At 31.4% G+C, this 24,036-nt stretch overlaps 2 protein-coding genes across 2 annotated transcripts; both read left to right on the top strand.

Annotated features, from left to right (window-relative positions):
- Nucleotides 1-3,577: 3,577 nt before the first annotated feature.
- On the top strand, nt 3,578-17,070 carry LOC111716208 (uncharacterized). The gene is made up of 14 exons (XM_023491650.1): nt 3,578-3,668; nt 4,059-4,127; nt 4,672-4,740; nt 5,747-5,842; nt 6,357-6,395; nt 6,651-6,692; nt 6,954-7,083; nt 7,351-7,361; nt 8,401-8,546; nt 9,835-9,984; nt 12,031-12,192; nt 13,927-13,996; nt 14,374-14,457; nt 17,044-17,070. Exons 1-14 carry the CDS (start codon nt 3,597-3,599, stop codon nt 17,068-17,070), a joined length of 1,167 nt encoding a protein of 388 aa, XP_023347418.1. The 5' UTR covers nt 3,578-3,596.
- On the top strand, nt 17,001-24,035 carry LOC111716207 (uncharacterized). Its single transcript, XM_023491649.1, has 7 exons — nt 17,001-17,088; nt 17,404-17,520; nt 18,710-18,803; nt 19,496-19,630; nt 22,084-22,160; nt 23,578-23,665; nt 24,018-24,035. Exons 1-7 carry the CDS (start codon nt 17,081-17,083, stop codon nt 24,033-24,035), a joined length of 537 nt encoding a protein of 178 aa, XP_023347417.1. The 5' UTR covers nt 17,001-17,080.
- Nucleotide 24,036: the final 1 nt, after the last annotated feature.

The raw sequence follows: 24,036 nt of genomic DNA, 5'->3' as shown, positions 1-24,036 counted from the left end.
TTGTCAGATGTTCGAAATAACATTTCTTAAGTTACGTTAACTAAAGTATATTGCACGTATGTTTTTAATCATATGTCCTCTAACTGAAGAGCTATTGGGAAGAACAATACTAATATGAATTTATAATATTTAATCTGATAAATTTCTCTTTCTTAAAATTGCTCACAAAATCCAAACTAGTGGAGCCAAGATATAACAAAGTTGTACCTTCTCCTCCTGGCTAGTTTGCAGTGTGTTTGATACCAATTTTACCAGAATTACTTCCATTAAAATTTCATAAAATTCTAGCAAAGGTGTTAAAATTTTATCAACATTTTTTTATCCGATGAAAAAATCTTAAAATGCTTTATTAAGTATCTTACAAATTCCATAAATTTTACATAATTCAATGATAGTGATAATACTATCAACGTTTTACAAAATACTATTACATTATTAGATTTATGATATTATTATTTTCACATATTTTTAGATATTTTTTTTTTGGAAAAAATGTGTTTGAGGCTCATGCTTACAGGGAAGATATACTTAGCATAAGGTAAGCTACCAATTAATTAATTAGGTCTTTGTTCAGTAACATTATAAAGAATTGAGATTATGCCACAAATTCAAATTTTCTGACTTTTGATATTCCAAACTAGGAATTCTGCAGTTAGAACCAATTAGGTAAAAAAGATTTTTTGGAATTTGTGGTTAAAACTCAGTTCCTTTGCCAACTTTTTAACCCTGGCACGGTTGTATCACAATCTCGTATCTCAACTGTCAGGGATATAATCATGCACATAAATATTTTAGACAAAAAATGCTCTAACCGCATAGGGTTAATACTAATTTAACTGTTGTTACACTAATATCCTAAAATATTATGTACTAGCTAAAGGGCCCAGCGTTTCCCGTGAAAAAAAAATTTGAAAAAAAAATTTCGATTTGTTCAGCCTATAACACCCTCTGGCCACCCCTGAGTGTCTGCAAAAAAAAAATTTCATCTCTATCGGTCAAGCAATTTGACCGGCTATAGGCAACATATATATATACGAATGTCTTGTTTTATTGTATATAGATCTACGGAGATCAGGAATATCTAAAATTGTTTAATTGTTTTCATATTTTGTTTCTCCTTAGTTTGTTATTTATTTGAAAAAGGTATAATAAAAGAAGATGTATTTTTATAATGATCCCTTTATCTTTGCAACCTGCTGATGTACCCTAAGAAATTTCAAACTTTGACGATTTGATTCACAGTCTCCGAAATAAAGTTGCAGAGTAACTGTGTTTATGATCTAACAGAAGAAATCATAGTTGATATATTATAGGTCTATTACGTTGATCTGCAACGATATAGCAATTAGAAAATCAGAGTTTCTGGCAAAAGCTCATTTTCTTGCAAGCATATATAAGCATTTTACTATTTCAGCCAAGAATTCAGTTCATTTATTTCAATATTGCCATTTTCATTTTTTAAATGCAGAAAGGAAAAGCTTAAAAACAATTCAGTTCATTAATTTATTTATTCTGGCTTGGTAACTATTTATTTNATTTGAACATATCAGTTGGGACATACATAGATCCATGAAATCTTCGTTGTCACGTGGTACAGACGGAAATCACGTGACTGTACTTTCTTTAAGATAGAAAAGATAGGAAAAGCTATATCACAGACAACTGTTCAAAGATAACCGTTAGGAATTGGACGTGCTAAACTACTATGTCTGCAGTATATTTCAGCTTAAAGCATGTGCTTTTACAGTTCACAGCCCAATGAATTACAACAAAAAGTTGGATAAAAAAAATTGGAAGAATTTTAAGGAAAACTAAGAATTTTCAAAGTTTCTAAAATTTATGGAGCTCCAGACATTTTTTGTCGAAGGGGAAAAGATAAAAATATTTATAAATTTTGTTAAAGTCAATTTATATGAGAATACAAAAACTTTTCATCCTTTTTTTCAGAGGTTTATTTAGTAGAGTAAATTGTACTATTTTTATAATACCCCCCCCCCCTTGAAAAAGTTCCTGTGTACGCCGCGGATTGAGTAAACTGAAAAGCAACATCGTGACTGAAATGAAAATTGGAAATACAGTAGTAAGCAATTATATCAATACAATGATAACGACGTTTTTATTTAAGTTTTGATTGTTAACAAGCTTTTTTCGAATTACAAGTTTACAAGTTTACAAGAGAAGCTTTTTTTATTGATAAATTCTTGACTGTGTATCCATGCTAACAGCTTAATTTACATCAAAATATAATTCGAAAGTCGTCTTCATTGTATTGATATAATCGCCTATCGCTGTATGTAAAAGAAAAAATTTAGAAAACCCTAAACATCTAAAACTTGACAGAACGGATGTAATTGAATGATAGAATAATTAGAAATAAAAGAAAAATGACTTGAATGGTAAATTGAACAGGTGAACAGTAATGAAAGGAATTTCTAGAATTGTTAAAATAGTTTTCTTCGAGCTTTACCTTCTAATTATACAAGGTCAAGGATTTTTCAGCATTTACAACAACATTCATACTATTTTCAATTCTGCATATTGTATTTAGTTAAAACAAGTTGTAAAAAAGGAGTGCGCCCTATTATTTTCTCAAAGGGACTGTAAACGTAATTTCAAGTGACCTTTCTTGCAAAGATGGCAATACCCAGTTCACAACCGTATACCCTTAAAAGCTTTTTCAAGAATAAATAATATATCAATGTTTATGATTTATAAAACTGAATATTTTATATTGTGGGTTCTACTGCTGAAAAAAATATATGAATTATCAAAAGCTAAATTCACTTTTAAACTGACAGCATCTTCCATATTATTTGTCATCTTTGCATAAAAGGGCAGTTGAAATCTATTACGCATACGGACCCTTTCAGATAAATTTCAAAAATACACCAACATCTGATTTTAGAAATGGAATTAATAACATAAAATATTTTGGAAAGGAACCCAAAAAATATTCAAGAATGAGGTCGGAATGGAACATATTGAAACGGAACTATAAAAATATAATTAGGAATGAGTTTGGAATGGAACATATTGAAACGGAACTATAAAACCATATTTAGGAATGAGGTTGTAATGGAACATATTGAAACGGAACTATAAAAATATAATTAGGAATGAGTTTGGAATGGAACATATTGAAACGGAACTATAAAATCATATTTAGGAATGAGGTTGTAATGGAACATATTGAAACGGAACTATAAAACCTATATTCAGGAATGAGGTCGTAATGGAAAATATTGAAACGGAACTGTAAAAATATATTCAGGAATGTAGTCGTAATGGAACATATTGAAACGGAACTATAAAACTATATTCAGGAATGTAATCGTAATGGAACATATTGAAATGTAACTATAAAACTATATTCAGGAATGAGGTCGTAATGGAAAATATTGAAACGGAACTATAAAACTATATTCAGGAATGTGGTCATAATGGAACATATTGGGATGGAACTATAAAAGTATATTCAGGAATGAGGTTGTAATGGAACATATTGAAAATGAACTATCAAACTATATTCAGGAATGAGGTCGTAATGGAACAACCTGAAATGGAACTATAAAACTATATTCAGGAATGAGGTCGTAATGGAACATATTGAAACGGAACTATGGAACGCGGTTCAGAAAAAGGACATCGTCAAAATACAATCATTCCAGGTAAAATAGGTTTATTTATGAAGTACAAGAGTTAAGTGAAAGAACTGAGTTCTTGCCACAAGAGGTTTGTTTACCCCTATATATCTATTGTAAACCTTTCATATTTTGAACAATGATTTCTTTTGGATAAAATAATCAAAGTTAGAAATATCAAATATTTGCAAAGATATAGGGATATACAATCTTTGAGCTGCAAGAACTCAGTTCTTTTGTTACTTTGTCATATTTTTAATTATTGTTTGTTTTTTAATCTAGCTATGCCAAGGTATTAGTACAATTTTTATTGAGCCAACTTTCCTAATGAGGACTTAAACTAAACTAAAAATATGAAAGCTACAAAAATCAAAATATGTAAGGTTAAAATTTCTTATTTCTAATCTTCAACTTCAGGGCGGACGAGCACACCAGCTAATTAAGGATTGGCCTTTTGTGGAGACTTGTGTTAAAGAAGCAATTGAGGTTTTTTTTTATTTATTGAGGATTAAAAAAAAAAAATTTTCAAGATTCTTTTGTTATGATTTCGTACAATTTACAAATAAAAAGTTTTTAACATTTTTAAGCCTAAATAAAAAGAACTGATTTCACTGCCAAATTTTTTAATATCTCAAAAACGTAATGATGTTTTATATTTTTATTTCTTAATTTCAAATATCTTAGACATATGCCATCAGGTTGTAAAGCTATAGGAATAAGAAAACTAGTGTAATTAGTTCCTAATAATTTGTGATCAAATTTCAACAAAACATTTTTTTTTCAGGGTTTTCAATTTTTTTTTAAAATTTTGTTTGTGTCAAAAAAACCTGAATTGGAATACGATGGTCGTCCTTTAAATTAATACAATATACCAAACTTTCAAATAGCATATTAGAACAAAGCGAAATTATCAATTTTAACAACTTTTCTTTCTTCAATTTATAATTTGAAAAAAGCTTGTTATAAATCAATCGAAAAAAATAATAGGATTAATGCGCAATTTTGTTGAACAAATTGATTTTTTCCATAGACTGGTGATTGGGAACTTGTGAAAGCTCTACTGCTCACATTTTGCCATGAAAATTCAGAGGCCTTCCAGGTAAATACATTTTGTTCGTAATGTCTAACATATTGAGCGTATTTTATGAGATAATAATATCTTCTATATTTTGAAATTTTGTAAAGGTTTGATTTTACGAGAAGAAGATAAATTTAATAATTTTAATAATTTAAAAAGCAAAAATATTTGACTGTTGACCCGGCCCTAAAACATTGATTATTTAAACATTTGAAGGTTCATGTATTCAGTAATAACATTTTACAGGCTTTTTATAAGTAAGAATCATGTATCTGCAAGATGCCACGACCAATTCATTCATTCATTCATATATTTATTCACCTACAAAGCATGAGATATTACATATAAGCAATCACAATTTAATATGCAGTTTGGACCCGCATAACCAGAATTGGTTGTTTTGAGTCATTTGTTTATACAAAAATAGACACATGAAGAGTTTAAGCTTTATTATTTTAGTTCAAAAGTTTAAAGTGCGTATTTCACAAAGTAATTGAGTCGTTGCTACAAACTCAAATCTTCTCGAATCCCTATTTCTTTGCAACCAGATGGTGCAAACCTATGCTATTACAACTTTGATTATTTGAAATAATTTTTAGTTTGAAATATCGGAGGTCTGCAACATTGGGTTGCAACAATATAGAGATAAGAAAATCAGAGTTTGTGGCAAATCTCAATTTCTCTACACAGTTATAGAGTTTCAGTTGATAAAATATTGTTAACCTTGAACGCTTTATTTTGGCATCCAATTGGGAACTTTTAAACTTGTGGATCAATAATTGATACCTGAATACATCCTATCCCTATTTGCTGAAGGGGATAAATCCCGAGATTCACAAAACATAAGATGGAGATCAATGCTTGATCCCGAGATTCACAAAACAAAAGTTCTTAATTCAGTTTCTGTACCGGGTACCTCGTGTACCGTGTACCGTGTACCTTTTAGGCATGTCATTGTTTGAATGAAGGCTCACTTGAGATCCGTCAACAATCCTTTCTATTTTCTCATTTTGTGCTGTTATTCGAGGTTGGAGAGTTTGCTATTGTTGTATCTACAAGTCTGAAGAATAAAAGTATGATGACAAATATTCTTGAATTCTGGTTTGAAAATAATAGCTTTCAGGTAAAAAAAAAATTTTATAAAAAAAATTGTATTGCTTTGTTAAGGGTAAAAATCATGACTATTAATTTCACAAAAATACCAAAAAAATTGCCACATTTAAGAAAATAGTTTAAATTGTGGTCACTGATTTTTTCATAAATAAAAGAATTCAGTTTTTTGGTAAGATAATGTAAAAGATGTATATCATTGTTGTTCTCATTTTTTATAAGAGCAAACTTTCGGCAAACTCTAATTCTTATAATTCCTATATCTTAACAGTCTCACCTATAGATACTTCAAACAATGAATTCTGTAAGATCAAATTATCTTAGTTTGAAATTTCAAATATCAGGTTGCAAAAATATAGTGATGAAAAAATTTGAGTTTGTGGCAAAGACTCAACTCCATTTTATAAAACAAACATAGTGGTGCAATAATTAACAAAACTTGTTTTTAATGAGTTTATTCAAAAAAATTTCATTTTTAAATATTGGAAATTTCTATATTTGAAATAATCTGGTGGAATTTCCTTTAGATCTTTACTCCTCTTGATGTGGTAGCCATTGCTATACAGGTGAAAGATAAAATGCATGAAAATTTTTTAATAATTGAAAAAGAAATTTAAAAGTCATTTGTTGTATATTTAATACAACATATTTTAATTATTATCTTAGTTAAATAGAATATATTTAAGTCGTTTTATTTATTTTAATCATAAAAAAATGTTTCAAAAAAATAATTGCGATAAGATATTTTACAATTGACGCAAGATATTGAATCGTGTAAAAAGTAGTTTTTAAAGGGAATGAATTTTAACTTCTTGTTTTAGGCATCCGGGCCAATTAAATCAAGAAAACATTCTGTCCTAGAGGTAATAATAATGATTCATATTGTTTTTTAATTACTGGGTATGGGGGTAATTTACTCCTCCTTTAACCACTTTTATTCAAGGGTAGCTAACTAAGTTGAGGTAAAACCTTCCAATTTGAGTAATCAATTTTTAAATAAACAAATATAGAAAGCTCATTCAACCTTCATTAGATAATGCTTTTTAGAGTACCATCGCGTGTGGGACATATTCCAATATTTTTATTAAAAGTCTATTGAAATTATGAATCTGTTTTTTTTTCAGACGAAAACCATTACACATCTGATTGAAACTGCAATATATGTTGCTACAGTAGATAAAAGCCATGAAGTATTAAAGCATGCTCTCCAGTGGTATAGAGACAATAAACCAAAGGTAATGCAACAAATTGAACGTGAAATAAGCGATTTATGGTAAGCGATTTTTTGTCGCCTAATCGGGTACCATCCGACTTTTTCACCTAATTAGGCGAATTTTATAGATTGATTCCGGCTTTTTAATTAGAGTGTGATAGACAAATTTTAGATTTCGATACGGAAAAAAGCATAAAAATATTTAATTTGATTCTATTCTGTTCTTTTCTTCTTCTTTTCTTTTCTATTCTTTTAAAACCTTTTCAATTCTATTATATTGTATTCTATTTTATTATATTATTGTTTAGGTACAGCTACTGTACACTGTATTGTTTAGGTAGAACTCCTGTACAGTGCAGGATTCAGATTAGGACCTGATACCACAAGAAGAGTGAACAAGGGATATTCTTGATAAAAAACGTTCAAAATAGTTTTTCACAATTCTTGAAATCCAAGGTGAATTTAAGGGACCCTTTATGTTAAAGTATAATTTTCAATCCAGAAAGGGTTTGAGATAATTTATTGAAGGGTAACAAGATCCCTGAGCTATATGGTTTCAGTCAAAGATTCCTTTTCTTGGTAAACCCATATGAAGTTTTTGTATCTTATTGTGCAATTCCCTATAGTTTAGCAAAATATCCTCAATACGTCAGGATCATCTGAAAAAGATCAAACTATTCCGAGCCCGAGCCAGTGCAGTTTATCTAACAATTTAGACCCCCCACGGTTGATGTCCAAATATGGCAAATGATTCATCATTGGAACCCTCTTATGCTCTACTTTTAGAATTTGCAAAAAAATTGCAAATTTGCAAAAATTTAATTTTTTTTTGCTATATTCAGAATAAAGAAAAAATGTTTGCAACAAACAAATGTCCAAAAAATGATAAAATATTCATTTAAAAAAAAACCTTCCCTGGCCAAATATGGAAAAGAGTTTACGAAATTTGAAAATAACCTGATGTGTAATTAAGAAAATCTAAAAATAAGCAAATTTCTTTTGACGGGTTGTATGCAAATAGTTTGCAAAAATTTCTTTGCAAAAGTTGTGCTATTCGTTTGCTTATGTCATAAGCTTTCCAAAATGATAAAAAATTATCCAAATCTGACAACTAAAAATGGGTCAAAACAAAGATTTAGTTTGTTACAGAAAAAAAGTAGTAATGCAGACAGTGTACCTGAGGACTCAGGCAGTTAGTATAAAAGCCTGTTTTTAGACCTAAAGAGAGGGCTATGGTTATTTCTTGTTTTAACCCAACGAGGTTATTTCTAATCAAATAGATTCTAGTACTTGATAATCTATTTGGTTTTAACTGAAACTGATAATATAGATATACATATTATAGACTTGTTTTTCAGGCCCGACGTTACGCGAATAAAATTCAAGACTTTAACTCTGAGTTCAATGCAGTCGCTGATAAATGTGAACAGTACGCGATTGAACTCCTCACAAAGTGTACAACTAAACATGAAATACAAACATTACTCCAAACCAAATCCTACAAGTAAGAGACTTAATTGAAATTAATCATAAGTTGTAGAAGTCAGGAGTTAAAAAGTTATTACTCCTACTAATATAGCTCAAAGTTCTTCTTATTTCACTGTACAATAATGAATATTAATTTTGTAAATAAATATGCTCTAGTTTACAAGGAGAGTAAGCGTAATGTTAAGTGACCCATAAAAAGATGGCAATATCGGATTTACAACGGTATCCCCTATACTCTCATGGGAAATGTGAAACATACCGTCCACTCCTGTATGCCGATTCCATTAGCACCTGATCCAATCAGGGTTCAGCCATATGTTTGTTGTCTATCCTGAACCAATAGAAATAGTATGGTGGTAACATCTATCTTTCTATCTATCTCATTATCCAATTAGAGTTATGAATCCTTCAATCGGCGCTATCAGTAAATGGAAATATTTACTTCTACTGAAACTATGTTACGTCAAACAGTGTTTAATTCTGATAATTTCTTAATTTCTTCTTCTAAGAAAAAATGTGCAAGTAACTTTGACAAGGAAACCGAAAATGAAAATGAACTGTTTGAAGAAACAAAAACTTAAATGTCTGTCATATCAAAATATTCTATTCAAGCTAATTACTGATCAAGGATGTGTTTAAAAATTCAGGCAAAAATGTAATAATTGATGTTGTGCTTAAAAAAATACGAAATATTTTGTAATTTTTTTTTTAAATATTAGCTGATTATATATATATGCATATATATATAGACAGTATACACATGAGTAAGAATTAGGATTTCAGCATGGTTATTTTGAAAAGAGAAAACGACTCATTTTGTTGATTAAATGCAACTTCCAGTTTACAAAATAGAAAATGCTATTTATATAGGGTATTACTGAGTGTATATGAAATGTAATTTACAGTGGTCCCCAATGAACTGTGGAATACATGCAACGACCTTTGATTTAAGTAGATAAATACTCGTTAAAAGGGAATTTTCTTTAAAAAATAAATAGAGTGTTTGCCACAAACTCAGATCTTCTAATCCCTATATCTTTGCAACCTGATAGTGTGCATTTTTATCATATCAAACTTAGAGTATCTGATCATAACAGAACTCTTAACTTGAAATATCTAAAGCCGACGACATTGGATTGCAGAAATATAAGAATTAAAAAATCCGAGTTTGTGGCAAAGACTCCATTCATTTTACATTATTCTGTAAAATCCTGCATTTGCATCTAGGTAATAGGTTCTGTCAAAATATCTATATTACAAAGTTTATGAACTTTCTATACAACTAAAAACTTAATTTATTTTAGGGGTCATCATAATGCAAACTTTAACATCGCCATCTTGGACGGACACAAGGAACTTGTGGCGCATGAAAAGTTTCAACAGCTGTTGCACAAGAAGTGGGGTCAGAGGGATAGAGTGCACTATGCAGACGACATTCGTTTTAATATTTTCTGGTATACTATTTGCATGTGTTATTTTCTGGTATAATATTTGTATACAGGGTTACCCCCCCCCATGTGTTATTTTCTGTTATAATATTTGCAAAAAGGGTTACCCTTCAATGTGATATTTTTTGGTATAATATTTGCATTCAGGGTTACCCCCCACTGTGTTATTTCTGGTATATATTTGCATACAGTGTTACCCCCCACTGTGTTATTTTCTGGCATAATATTTGAATTCAGGGTTACCCCCCACTGTGTTATTTTCTGTTATAATATTTGCATTCAGGGTTACCCCCCACTGTGTTATTTTCTGGTATATATTTGCATGCAGGGTTACCCCCCACTGTGTTATTTTCTGGTATAATATTTGCATTCAGGGTTACCCCCCAATGTGTTACTGGTATAATATTTGCATTCAGGGTTACCCCCCCCCACTATGTTATTTTCTGGTATATATTTGCATTTAGGGTTACCCCCAAATGTGTTATTTTCTGGTATAATATTTGCATACAGGGTTAACCCCCACTGTGTTATTTTCTGGTATAATATTTACATACAGGGTTACCCCCCACTGTTTTATTTTCTGGTATAATATTTGCATTCAGGGTTACCCCCCAATGTGTTACTGGTATAATATTTGCATTCAGGGTTACCCCCCCCCCCACTAAGTTATTTTCTGGTATATATTTGCATTTAGGGTTACCCTCCAATGTGTTATTTTCTGGTATAATATTTGCATACAGGGTTAACCCCCACTGAGTTATTTTTTTGTATAATATTTGCATACTGGGTTACCCCCCAATGTGTTATTTTTTGGTATAATATTTGTGGGTTACCCCCCACTGTTTTATTTTCTGGTATAATATTTGCATTCAGGGTTACCCTCCAATGTGTTATTTTCTGGCATAATATGTGCATACTGGGTTACCCCCCAATGTGTTATTTTCTGGTATAATATTTGCATACAGGGTTACCCCACACTGTGTTATTTTCTGGTATAATATTTGCATTCAGGGTTACCCTCCAATGTGTTATTTTCTGGTATAATATTTGCGTACAGGGTTAACCCCCACTGTGTTATTTTCTGGTATAATATTTGCATTCAGGGTTACCCCCCACTGTGTTATTTTCTGGTATAATATTTGCGTACAGGGTTACCCCCACTGTGTTATTTTCTGGTATAATATTTGCGTACAGGGTAACCCCCCACTGTGATATTTTCTGGTATAGTATTTGCGTACAGGGTTACCCCCCACTGTGTTATTTTCTGGTATAATATTTGCATTCAGGGTTACCCCCCAATGTGTTATTTTCTGGTATAATATTTGCGTACATGGTTAACCCCTACTGTTTTATTTTCTGGTATAATATTTGCATATGGGGTTACCCCCCACTATGTTATTTTCTGGTATAATATTTGCATTCAGGGTTACCCTCCAATGTGTTATTTTCTGGTATAATATTTGCGTACAGGGTTACCCCCCACTGTGTTATTTTCTGGTATAATATTTGTGTACAGGGTTACCCCCCTTTGTGTTATTTTCTGGTGTAATATTTGCGTTCAGGGTTACCCCCCAATGTGTTATTTTCTGGTATAATATTTGCGTACAGGGTTACCCCCATGTGTTTTAGGTATCAGAATCATTGTCTCATCAGAATCATTGACTCATCAGAATCATTGTCTCATCAGAATCATTGTTCTACTAGATGACAGAGACAAAGAAATCTTTGAAACAATTTCAAATTTTCTGATCCTGATATCTTTGCAATTTGAGTCTGCAAACCTTTGATATTTAAAACTAAAAAATTCAATCATAGCAGAATTTTTAACCAGAAATATCAAAGGTCCACGACTTTTGGTTTCAAAGGTATGGGGATTAAAAAATCAGAGTTTGTGGAAGAACTGAATCCCTTTCAAGCTAAAACTATTCAAATTAAATCCCTGAATGAAAAAAAACTTTTTTAAGAAAATGTTCTCCCATTTTTCACAAAATGGGACCCCGCCTCTTGAACCCTTTTGCTTGATTATCAAATAATTAGAATATTTTCTTTTAGGTCTGAAATGGGGAAAACTCAAAAACTTTGTCACTTTCTGAAGCAAATCGGCTTTTACCTTCTTCTCCCTCTCATCTTCCTCATTACAACCTTCCTCCCCTGTCTAGAGAAAAATGAACTCTTCCGAAATATTTTGATGCAATCTCATGTTCCCGTCAACAGGAAAGAAACTTTAACATTTAAAAAAAATAAAATTTCATGAGACCAAAAATGTGGATATTTTGGAAGTACATTTAATGATTTTATAAATATATGATAAATAACAAGTGTATTAAAGGAGAGGAATATGTGTAGGTCTTTTGTGGTCCCAGAATCCGATGCGCTCTGATAGGGCTGGGCGCATTAACGGTGGAACGATTCCTTTTTATTAAAAAATTGTAAATTTTTAATTTTTAACCAACTCTGTTCTATAAAACTTTTGTCTTTGATGTAATTGTTCGTTACTAAGAACGGAACGGGGGATGGAAACGTTCTTAATTAAGAACAGAACAAGAGGGATGCAACCGTTCTTCTACTCAGAACGGAACGGAACGGGACGGAATGAGAACGGAACGATAAAAAAAGAGGAACGAGAACGGAACGATTTAGCTGAAGGCCCTTGTTCTAGAACGGAACGGAACGATTTCAAAAAAGTCGGAACGTGTCCAGCCCTACGCTCTGATCTGCCGATTTTATAGTCCTCTTTAGGGGATTTTATCCTCTACAGAAGTCCACCCTTCCCAAGTCTCGAGCATAGAGGGAGTGGAAACTGATAAATATGTCCTTGTAAGTGTTTACGGAAAAGGAGTAGAAGGAGTTCTGGTGATAATAGTTTGTTATTCATGTTCACGATCAATTCCCCACATCATGATCAACTTTGTGTAAGTCTGGCTATTGGCCATTTGAAAAGAGATCAGTGGTAGTGAAGGCTAGGCGGGCATATGAATTAAACTGTATAGAACTTGCGTCCAGAATATCTACGAGTATGTTAAAGGTGGTAGATGAGTTGCTTGTTGGCTCCAGAAGTAGTTGTGTTATAGCTGATTAGCGCCAGGAGTAGATGTGTAGCTAATGAGCTCCTGGAGTAGCTGTGTAGCTGATTAGCGCCAGGAGTAGATGTGTAGATAATTAGCTCCTGGAGCAGATGTGTAGCTGAATACCTCCTGGAGAAGCTGAAGTTTAGCTTATTAGCTTCAGGAGTAGCTGAGGTTCAGCTTTTTAGATCCTGGAGTAGTGAAGGTTTAGTTCATTAGCTTAATAGCTCCAGGAGTAGCTGAGTTTTAACTTATTAGCTCCTGGAGTAGCTGAGGTTTTGTAGAATGAAGAAAGGTTAAGCTTGAGAGTGTCTTCCTCTTCCAATTCTTGGACTTTTTCTGACCAGGAGGCTGTCTTTGGCTATGGTTCGTTTGTTGTCTGGGGTCACCACTTCAGAAGTACATTTATTGCTTCTATGTAGATGTAAAAACATGATAAATAAAAAAGTATTTTAGATGAGAGGAAAATGAGTATAAGGCCTTCTCTGGTTTCACAATCTGACGCTTCTGATTTATGGATTTCATAATCCTCTTTCGGGGATATGGCACGGTGGACTAAGCCAGTGGGGTCGGTCAAATAGGCCTAGGATTAGGCCGGGTACTGTAAAAAGTCTGAACACACCATGGGAGTTGTCATAGTTAGCCCTCGCTATGCCAAGAAAATTGACCCCTGTCGTATGTTAGTCTGGTTAGGGCGACATACTGTACCATAGGATCAGGTCAGTACACGCTGTTATCAGGCAGGCAGGTTCGAATTCAAATTTACTACGAGGATAGAGTGATAGACCTTTAATTTACAATATCGCCTTTTTATTCAAGAATTTTTTAGGCTCAACTACAGGAAAAAAAGTTAAGGATCAATGTTGATGTTTAAAGTTTCTAGATTTTTATATTTTGAACTTTCAAAAGTTCTTTTTAATCTTATCATCTTTTGTACCCTCATTGATGAGCAGGTAAAATTTGAATTACTTTTATTGTAATTATTATTATTNCTGTTCAATTTCTAAAGCCAGCTAATTTAAAAAAAAAAATTAGATTCATAACTTTTTGAAAAACTCATACTTTATTCGAATTTTACAAAAAATCATTTGGATTACCTTGTTTTACAAGTGACGAAGTTTTGGTGGGTTAAACAATGACTGAAGTATACACATTATATTATCATACACAACAACAACAACAATAATAAAAATACAAAAATATTTTGAACTTTTTATTAAAACATAAATTGGCCTTTTTGTTTTTAATTTCGTATCGTGTGATGACCTTGTTTGTTTACTAAAACATTTAGATGTTTTATTCTTTGGAAAACCCGTATTTTTACAAAAAGGTTGTTAATGGAGATCTTGGTTCTTTTGCAGTTCTTGATGGGATTGCAGAGGATAGGATAAATTTCCTTGCAGGGGAGATTTCTGTTAGTTTCGAAAAAGTGCTCAAATTTTGCTTAAAATCAGACTTAGCAAAATGAAGAGCACACACTCTGCTATCTCCGATTTCATTAGTGTCGTCAATTTTCAAAGAATTCAGCCACAATTCCTGCTTCTTTTTATTCTTTGGAAATTTAAATCTGGATGTCCCAGGGGGCGGACGGCATCCAGGCACAAAACAAGTTCTTCGCCTGCCCCCTAAATGAAAAAATAATCAATGAAGACCAAAAATATTTATCATTTAATTCATAATAATGTAATGTTGACTTAGTATATGTTCATAGTATACCTTTAAAGTACCCCCCCCCCTCCCACCTTGATGGATTTAAAATAGATAAAAAAATCTCTCGTTTTTTATCAAAACAAATCACACAGACATCCATATTGCGAAATCTCACAAAACACTTTGCAGATCCAAAATTTTGGCTGAAACGGATAACATACATAAAATGTACAAAAATTTGTGAATTTTTTGGTTATTTATGTGTATATGTAAAAAATCAAAATTAGAAAAATCTGGGAAATCGATTTTTCGGCTCATGGCTCCATAATTAAAGAAGTGATTTTAATATAAACAGAATGCCTGGAAATAACTGAAATATTAAGATTTCTAATGTTAACATGATTGTGAACATTTAATCAAAATTGTTGCCTCAGTACCGACAGTTCCCAATACCCCTACTCCAAATTTTAGTTTGGGACATCCTGTTTATAATATACTAGAAATTCAAGGCGCTTCGTGCCCTTCTTTCCAGCCTTAGAGGGCGCTTCGCGCCCATCTTCTAAATTAATTGTGAACAATGTTCTCTCTGTGTACATCGTAAAACAAAACAAAAATAATTCGCGGATTTTCACAAAAATTTCGTGGATTTTCAAAATTTTAAAAAAATTAATGAAGATCGAATTTTGATTGAGAGAAATATTTAAAATTTCAATCATTCATAAACCTTCCCTGGGGTCCCTAGATGTCCCACAAAAAATTTGGGCCCGATCGGTTCAGCCGTTTTGACGTTTATTGGATACAAACAAACAGACAGACAAGCCAAATTTATATATAGATATCTACATAGACTTTCCAATAATTTCCTAATTAACGCACTTTTGAAAATTTTTAATATATTTCTTACGTGATCCCAAAAATAGTAAAATACGACATTTGAGAAAAATTTCTTGTTGCCTGTATTTCCCCCGGATCTGGGGGTTTATCCACGATTAGATCGTTCCAGAGCACTTCTCCAAAGATATCATTAAACATTTCAGAAATATGTTAGGATGTTATACTTTCGAATTACAATGTTAAAGAGTTATGTACAATATCAGTTTCAACCCCGTTATTTAGTCTATAGAACGTTAAATGAAAAAGTGTAAAAACAGAAATAAAGAGCATATAAAGTTGTACTAATTTCACTAAAAGATAAGCACTTTAGTCTAAAAATATCACTTTTATTTACAGTTTTGTCAGACAGAAAATTTGAGTTGACGTTTATACAGCTGTTCTGAAAGTGTACGCATTCTGTGTTGCCGTCTATTGTACTTGACAACCTATTTGATTATTATTATTATTGTTTTTATTATTATTATTATTATTATTATTATTATCATTATTATTATTATTATTATTATTATTATTATTATTTAAGATTTCAGGCAAAAAAGTTTTAAAAGTTTTTTTTTAAAAATTTAAAAGACATTAAAAAAGACTATCAGCGTAGTTTTAGGGGACCCTCCATAAAAAACGATACTTTGCCCTTCATCTTTAACAGGATGATGTTGTTTTTTAAATTCTTCAAATTTTCTGCCTTGTCTTTACTGCATAAATCTGCAATTCACAATTATAGATTGAACGCTATTATGGAAAATTATCAATTTTCAGATTAAAAACCATGATAGTTTGCTCAAAAAAAAGGTTGAATATTTTAGGATAATACATCGAACATTTAGATGTTGGGTCTTTTTAAAATACGTCGATAGTAAACCCATTATAACTAAAAAATTTTGATATAATTATCTTTTCCATTGATCTGTTGAAAGCTTTTTCTAGAACAGTACATCGTTTATTTAAGCAAGGTGATGGTATCGAGAACGGGTAAGCTTAATGTTGTTAACATCTGACTTGTAAAACTAAAGTGACTTGCACTTTAACTATTTTAAACACTTTTATTTTTGGTTTGCAGTGATTTGAATTTTTTGGACTTAAATTTTCTCTTTATCGAGAAGGTTCAAGCCTTTTTAGATTTAATATAAAATATAATCTAAAAAGGCAAGGACTTCGACATAGAGAAAATTTAAGTCCAAAAACTACTACATAGCAAGTCGTGCCAAAATAATAGTGTTATAGGTAATTCTATGTGTAGTCTTATTTCAATGGCTGTTTCAAGATCAAATAAGCTTTGAAACAAAGCAGAAATCAAAATATAACGTTGATTTCAATTTTATTTTCATTTCAATTGGAAAAAAATTTGAAAAATATCCTAAATTTTTTGGAGAAAATCCGGGAACCAATCAAAACTTTGTAGCACACGTGCTATAATGCACATCTAATTTAGCATAACAGCATGATAATTACTGTATAGAACGTTCATAATGAAATTCAGGATTGAGTGACTTAGAATGATAAAGTACGCTATAGTTTTAAAAAACATATTTATATTCTTATTCTTATTAAAGAACTTTATGAAGATGAACAAAGAAGAAAAATCTTCTAAATGTCTATTATGTAACCGGTGTAAAATTAGAATTGGAGGAGCTTCAAGGTCACAAAGTAATTCCAGGAATATCGCATAAATATAACCTTCTTCTACTATCTAGTTCACAGTGCTGATCATCTCAACCAAAAATCCTCAAACAAATGTTTCCGTTTTTACGTATTTTTGATTTTGATTCAATTTGTCCACCAGGCTGAGATCAAACATGTTGCAAAAATATTTATTTAGTGGGAAAACTCTGCAAAGATGGCTGACATTCCGCAACATGTATATCATCATAACAAACATCATCTTCTTGGTGGCCCTAATCCTTAGGTTCAGGGCCCACATGGACAACCAGTGCAGGTTGGTTAGAAACTTTTACAATTAAAGTTACTGTGTAAGAAATTTCAAGTGACCCTCTGCTCTGAAACGTGGAAATTAGGATTCATATTCTGATAACAGATGTTGTAAATATCCTTTTTTATATCTGAAAACTGAGTGTTGAGAAAATAATCAAGGCTTATATATGATACTACTTCTTCTCAATACTTTTTTCAAAGAGACATTCTTATTGAAATTAAATATTTGGATAAAGTACAAAAATATGTTAAGTAAATAGAGGAAATGGCTGGGAAAAAAATGGCTATAGTTGGCTTATTACCATGTACAGTACTGTTGTGAATCATACATGTTACTCCATAAATGAAGGATCCCTTGAAGCAAGGTTTTAATGCAAGGAAAGTTAATTGCAGTTGCGTACATATTGAAACCAGTTCTCTCTGGGCGGAATTTGTAAACAAGAATAGATGCATCAGTGTTTGTTAAGTATCCGAGGAGGTTAAAAGCATTAAATTTTGATAATTTTGATAATTCACATAATAGTTTCCTATGACCAGAATATTTCATTGATTTTTTATGTGAAAGATGGATCCCATGTCAGGCTTCCACATCCGTCTTGTGTTTACATTACCACCCATGAGACAGTACACTGCAGTACAAAAGATGCATACACCTCTGAAATAACTTTCCTTGCATTACAACCTTGCCTTTAAGTAACACCTCTACTGACCAATTATGTAATCTCAAGGAGAATTTAATGTTATTGTTTGAACCTAAATCAAATTATATCTTAAATATCCAATAGTTTGTATAATCTAAATTAGGGTTACAGTAGACGACTCTACTGTTGTATAGGTCCTACTTTATAGTTAAAAGAACTGTAGCGTAATTTCATGTGATCCTTTATGCAAAGATGGCAATGCCCGATTCACAAAGGTTCACATGAAAGTTCTGTTTTATCAAGTATGAATTATATATCAATGATTTGTTTCTTTAAACTATTAATTTTCATTTGTGGTTTCTCTGCGAAAGTGAATATTTCTTGTTTTTAAGAAGCAATGGAGAGACTCACAGAATTAAACACTTTTCGAGAAAAACGACGGTATCTTCCTTGATTTTTGATCTGATTAAGTTTACAAGGGTACCGTTGTAAATTGATCTTTGCCATCGTTGCATTGAGGGTCACTTGAATTTACGCTTTAATTCTATCTAGGAGGGGGTGTGCTTACTATGAAAACCAGATGGCCTTCATTGGATCATGTTTATGGGCTGTAGCTGCTCTGATGACCTTTCTCCGAACTATACAGGTAAGAAATGGAATATAGGAATTGAGTCTTTGACGCAAACTCTGATTATCTAATCCCTGTATATCTTTGCAAGTCAATGTCGTAAATATTCATAAAACAAGTTGATATAAGAAGTTTTGAGCGTACAGTGCGACTCAAAAAACAATCTTAAACAAGCTAATGTGTTTGTTTAATGTTATAAAAACAACTGAGTAAATAAAGATGATCTGTGTCCTCTGAACAATTGTGTATTATATTTAGTAAACAATTAAATATCATAACTTAAGTCTCACAGTCGTCTTTCTATTCTAAAGTAGTTCCTACTGTCTATATATATTTTTTTGTAACTTGTAAACTAGATTCATGCAATGCAGTTTTGTTTTCTGGGTGTGATAATATTTCAAATCAGTGTTTAAGTTATTTAAAGGTTCCTTGGATTTACTTAATAGATGGTATATCCGATTCAGCTCAACTCCCAACCCTTGATACCTTTCATAGTAACGGATATATTCGAACTTTAGACTGAGAACGACGCCACATGATTTCTGAAGGCACTCAATTTTCCGATACAAAAACAATTGATTTCGCTGGCATCCTGCCTAAAAATTGGTTTAAAGGGAACCGTTGTGAATCGGACTTGAAGTGTAACTTTAAATAAGGTGTTGCAGTCCATTTATAATAACATAGAACATTAATTTGATGACATTTTCTAGATTGGATTAATGTGGAGGCAGACGGGTCCGATCATCATCAGTATGACGTATATGATCATAGACGTCTTGGTGTTCCTGTTCATCTTCGTAATTGTTTACATCAGCTTTACACTCTGTACCGTCTACATATATAATGTAAGATTACACTCTGTACCGTGACCGTCTACATATATAATGTAAGATTACACCCCTACCGTCTACATATATAATGTAAGATTACATTCTGTACCGTCTACATATAAAATGTAAGATTACATTTTTGATACAGTCCTATTCTAAATAGCACGGAATAGATATTGGTATAAGAAAAGATAGAAAGATATAATTTATTGCTAAAAATACACAAAAAAGTTTTAAAAGCAAAAAATCTATTTTTATATTGCTTACTATATATTGTATCTATTATAGCAATTAGGTGAAGATTAGCTTTTGCTGTTTTGGGTATCACCACCTAATTAATATTAAAACGTTTGCAATATGATGGATATTTTACTAAATTTTGAAAGTTTACAATAAATAAGATTAAGCATGTACAAAAATCTACAAAGTTCTATATTCAGTTTTTGCAAGAATATTAAGAGGGTTTATTGCACTTTGAGATGTAGGCGCGTCAGATAAATTTTCAAATTAACTTTTTAAAAATATGCCTAACGATTTCTTACTTTTGATAATGCAAACACAGCACTAGAGACCTTGTTTTTTACAACTTTAACACGGTGATTTCAGGTTAGGTTTTCATCAAGATGTATTCCACAAACTTAAAGGATTCATTTTTACAACCAGCACCTAATCTATCTATTTCCTTATTTCCCATGAAAAGTTTAAGTGAGTCACCTACCAGAACTTATTTTAAAGTATATACTTTGTTTTAGAGGCATTTAATGTCAGTTTATTTGCTTTGAACAAGTCTTCAATTTTTTAAAGCTCTAGGTTTGCAAAATCGTATAAACTTTTTAGATTTTCCGAAGAATATTGTAATGTTGTGTCATCAGCAAAAAGTATGGTAAACAGTTTTGATGCGTTTGGAAGGTCATTTATGAGAATTAGGAATAAGATTAGGCCTAATATTGACCCCTGAGGAACTCCACAAAATATATCTTCAAGAGAGGAATTTACACCCTTGATTGGTGTGAACTGCTTTCTTCACTTTAAATAATTTTCAAACCACCGATTGGATATCCCTCTAAACCCATAATGATCTAACTTTTTGAGTGTAAAAAGCTTTAGTTAAATGAATGAAAATTCCTTAACCCTATCCCTGCTGGGGTACTTGAAAACCAGGATACGCTGGGGGGGGGGGGGTCAATTTGACCCCCCCCTCTAAATCCCATGTTTTATGTCCAAATATGACAAATGATACATCATTAGAAAGCTCTTGTGCTGTAATTTTAGAATCTGCAAAAAAATTTGCAAATTTGTGAAAATTGAATTTTTTATCGCAAAATCCAGTTTTATAGTAAAAATGTTTGCAAAAAAAAATTTGTCCAAAAAAATGAAAAATTATACATTTTTGAAAAGCCCTTGACCATGTCATTTCAAATATGCAAAAATTTTTGCAAAATTTTAAATAACCTGATTTTTAATCAAGAAAAACTAAAAATGTGCAAATTTTCTTTGACAGGCTGTTTGCAATAAATTTGCAATTTTTTTTCTCGCAAAACTTGTGCAATCCGTTTCCTTATGTCAAAGGCTTTCCAAAAAGCTAAATTTTATCAAAATCTGACAAGTGAAAGTGGGTCAAAACAAAGATTTAGATTGTTACAGGCAAAAGCAGTCATTCAGGCAGTGTGCCTGAGGACTCAGGCAGTTAGTATTAAAGCCCGGTTTTAGGCCTAAAGGGAGGGCTTTGGGTATGTAAGAAAAGTCAGAAAATTTCAACAGCCTCAGACCAATACTTTTTGAGTTATGTAAAAAAAACTACATGGGGGGGTCAAATTGACCCCCCCCCCCCAGCAGGAATAGGGTTAAGTATACTCAGATACCGGATTGTTTAAGGCTTGGTTAATTTTATCTAGAAGGTGGATTAAAGGCTGAGTAGTGTTATGCTTAGCCCTGAACCCATACTGGTGCTCATAGAGAAGTTTAAATTTATTCAGATATTTCATGATTTGATTTCTCGCTACTTTTTTCTAAAAGTTTTGAAAATAATGAAAGTAAACTAATTTGTCTGTAATTTGTAAATTTATCAGATTTTGAAAACAATGTAGATATATTCAAAGACGCAGAAGAACTTTTAAAAGATGTAAATATTTATGCCATATATGAATATTTGCAATAAAAAGAAAACTTCTTTTAAAACCCATGCTTGAAAAAAATACGATTTTATGTACGAAAACTTTGTTTTACGTCAAACGGCTGAAATATTTACAGCTTAATGTACTGGAAAGTAAAGGTGAGTATTTCTTGATGTATAAAACAGATTTTAAACAAAGTTATCAACAATTTTATTCATTCTTTTTTTTAAAGTAATAAAGCTGTAAACCGCTGATATTCCAAACTTTGAATTAAGATAATGTAAATAATCCATCATGTTGTAAAGATATAGAATGAGCATTTAATATAATTGAAATTTTTATTTTTCTGTTTAGGTTTATGGATCAAATCAAACAACTCACTTCAACACTCACAAATCCGCTTTCAAGCTCTTCTACTGGACAATGATTAGGTAAAGATACAGTGCTTGTTCCCCATTAAACTAAGGAATAGGAAGACTACATTTAAGCAATCTTATGTTTAGTTGATTTTGTTATAAAGCAAAAATATTTACCAGAGCTTAAAACTCTTGTATTTTCTAAATATCGATATCTATAGTGGACACTTTTGATTTTCTGCTTTATCCTCTCTTTTAGACATGCCTGCTGGGTTCCGACCTGTAAGAATTCACTTCATTGATTGAGTACAGATTTTCTTGGCTTTTTATTTGCTGCAGGGTTTCTGAAATCGACTCTCTGATTGGTTGCATTTTAAACATTTTCAAGGATATTAATGTAAGATTATGTTAATCTGCAGATTAATTAAAAGAGAAGATCAAGCATTGATCTCGATAACCACAAATTCAAAGTTTTTAGTTCAGTAGATTCAAAATCAACATGTAAAGTAAAATGGATATATGTACTCTAAGAAATTGCTATGTGCCATTGTTTATTGCACTTTTAATATCAAACAGTCCAACAGTCGTCTTTATGTTCCACAGTTTTAAGGGTTCCAGTGTACACAGCACAAAAACTGTTTAAAGGGAGTGTTTAAGGGTTCCAATGTACACAGCACAAAAACTGTTTAAAGGGAGTGTTTAAGCTGGTTCCAGTGTATACAATACAAAAACTGTTTAAAGGGAGTGTTTAAGGGTTCCAGTGTACACAACACAAAAACTGTTTAATGGGAGTGTTTAAGGAAAAAGTAAAGAAAGTAAAGTGAAACCCTTAATAAAGAATACATCGAAAGAATTCATCAAATGTCGTATTCTTCACTTTCTGATAATGTAATGTGGCAGATATTTAGTTTTTTAATTAAATAATTATATGGAACTCTTTAAAACTGTTCCCGCATATTCATGGCTATTTGTTTATTTTCGCAAATATACTGAAATTATCCGTAATATAGTATAAAACTCATTGAAAAATTGTCAAGACGACATTTGATAAATTCTTCCGATGTATTCTTTATTAAGATAGGTAAACACTAAATTTGTTTTTGGTAAGTTTTGATCTTTCCTTTTTTTGAATCAGATTTGACCTAAACTTTTTAAACGAACTCTACAGTAATTTTTTAAAATTCATATTTTTAAAAATTAAGTAAAAAAAGTGACAATGTAAAGTTTACTAAAGATATTACATTGATAACCAAAACATTCTAAAATGGAAGACAATTTTATCTAGCAACATTATTTTTGATGTTGTTATAAAGCAAATAGTTTTTACTAAACATTTATTAAATAACTAATTAAGTGAAATTTGTCTGTTTACACTGTACAATTGCTGTGGTCTAAACTTATTGGACTATTTAAAGTAAAAAATCTAGTCCAAAAGTCGTCTTCCTATTTTAGAGTTTTCTGGCTCTAACTGTATTTTTTTAACTTTTTTAAGGACTGGTAATCCTCACTTTCCTAACATTAGAGATTTCAACGCTTCACTTCAATCCTACAATTCATCTTGTGTAGCCAACATTATACAGGTTCATTTGTATTATTGCTTTTATCATTATTATTGTTTTATTTTTTATTTTCATTATTATTAATCATTATTTTAACTATTAATAAATATAAATGTTACTGCAGTGGGAAAAATGTTCCTTACGCTATGAGAAACATATCAATTGTGCAGTGCACACAGACCCTTTCTACTTGATAAGTTGGTTTCAGACTACATTTGCATTAGAAAAACTTTATAGAACGTTCATGAGATAACTTGAATGTTCAATTCTTTTTCCTCAGATTCATGGCTCTCATTTTGTATGGACTGATTGCAACGTGTGGAATTATATATATAATAAAGCTCTTCGCTCATATAGATATTTATATATGTAGGCTATAATAGCTAAATAAA

The sequence above is a fragment of the Eurytemora carolleeae genome, unplaced genomic scaffold (genome assembly GCF_000591075.1).
Source record: "Eurytemora carolleeae unplaced genomic scaffold, Eaff_2.0 scaffold1993, whole genome shotgun sequence".
Taxonomy (NCBI): Eukaryota; Metazoa; Arthropoda; class Copepoda; order Calanoida; family Temoridae; genus Eurytemora; species Eurytemora carolleeae.
The sequence above is the reverse complement of the archived record's forward strand: the minus strand, read 5'-3'. Positions and strand labels throughout refer to the sequence as shown.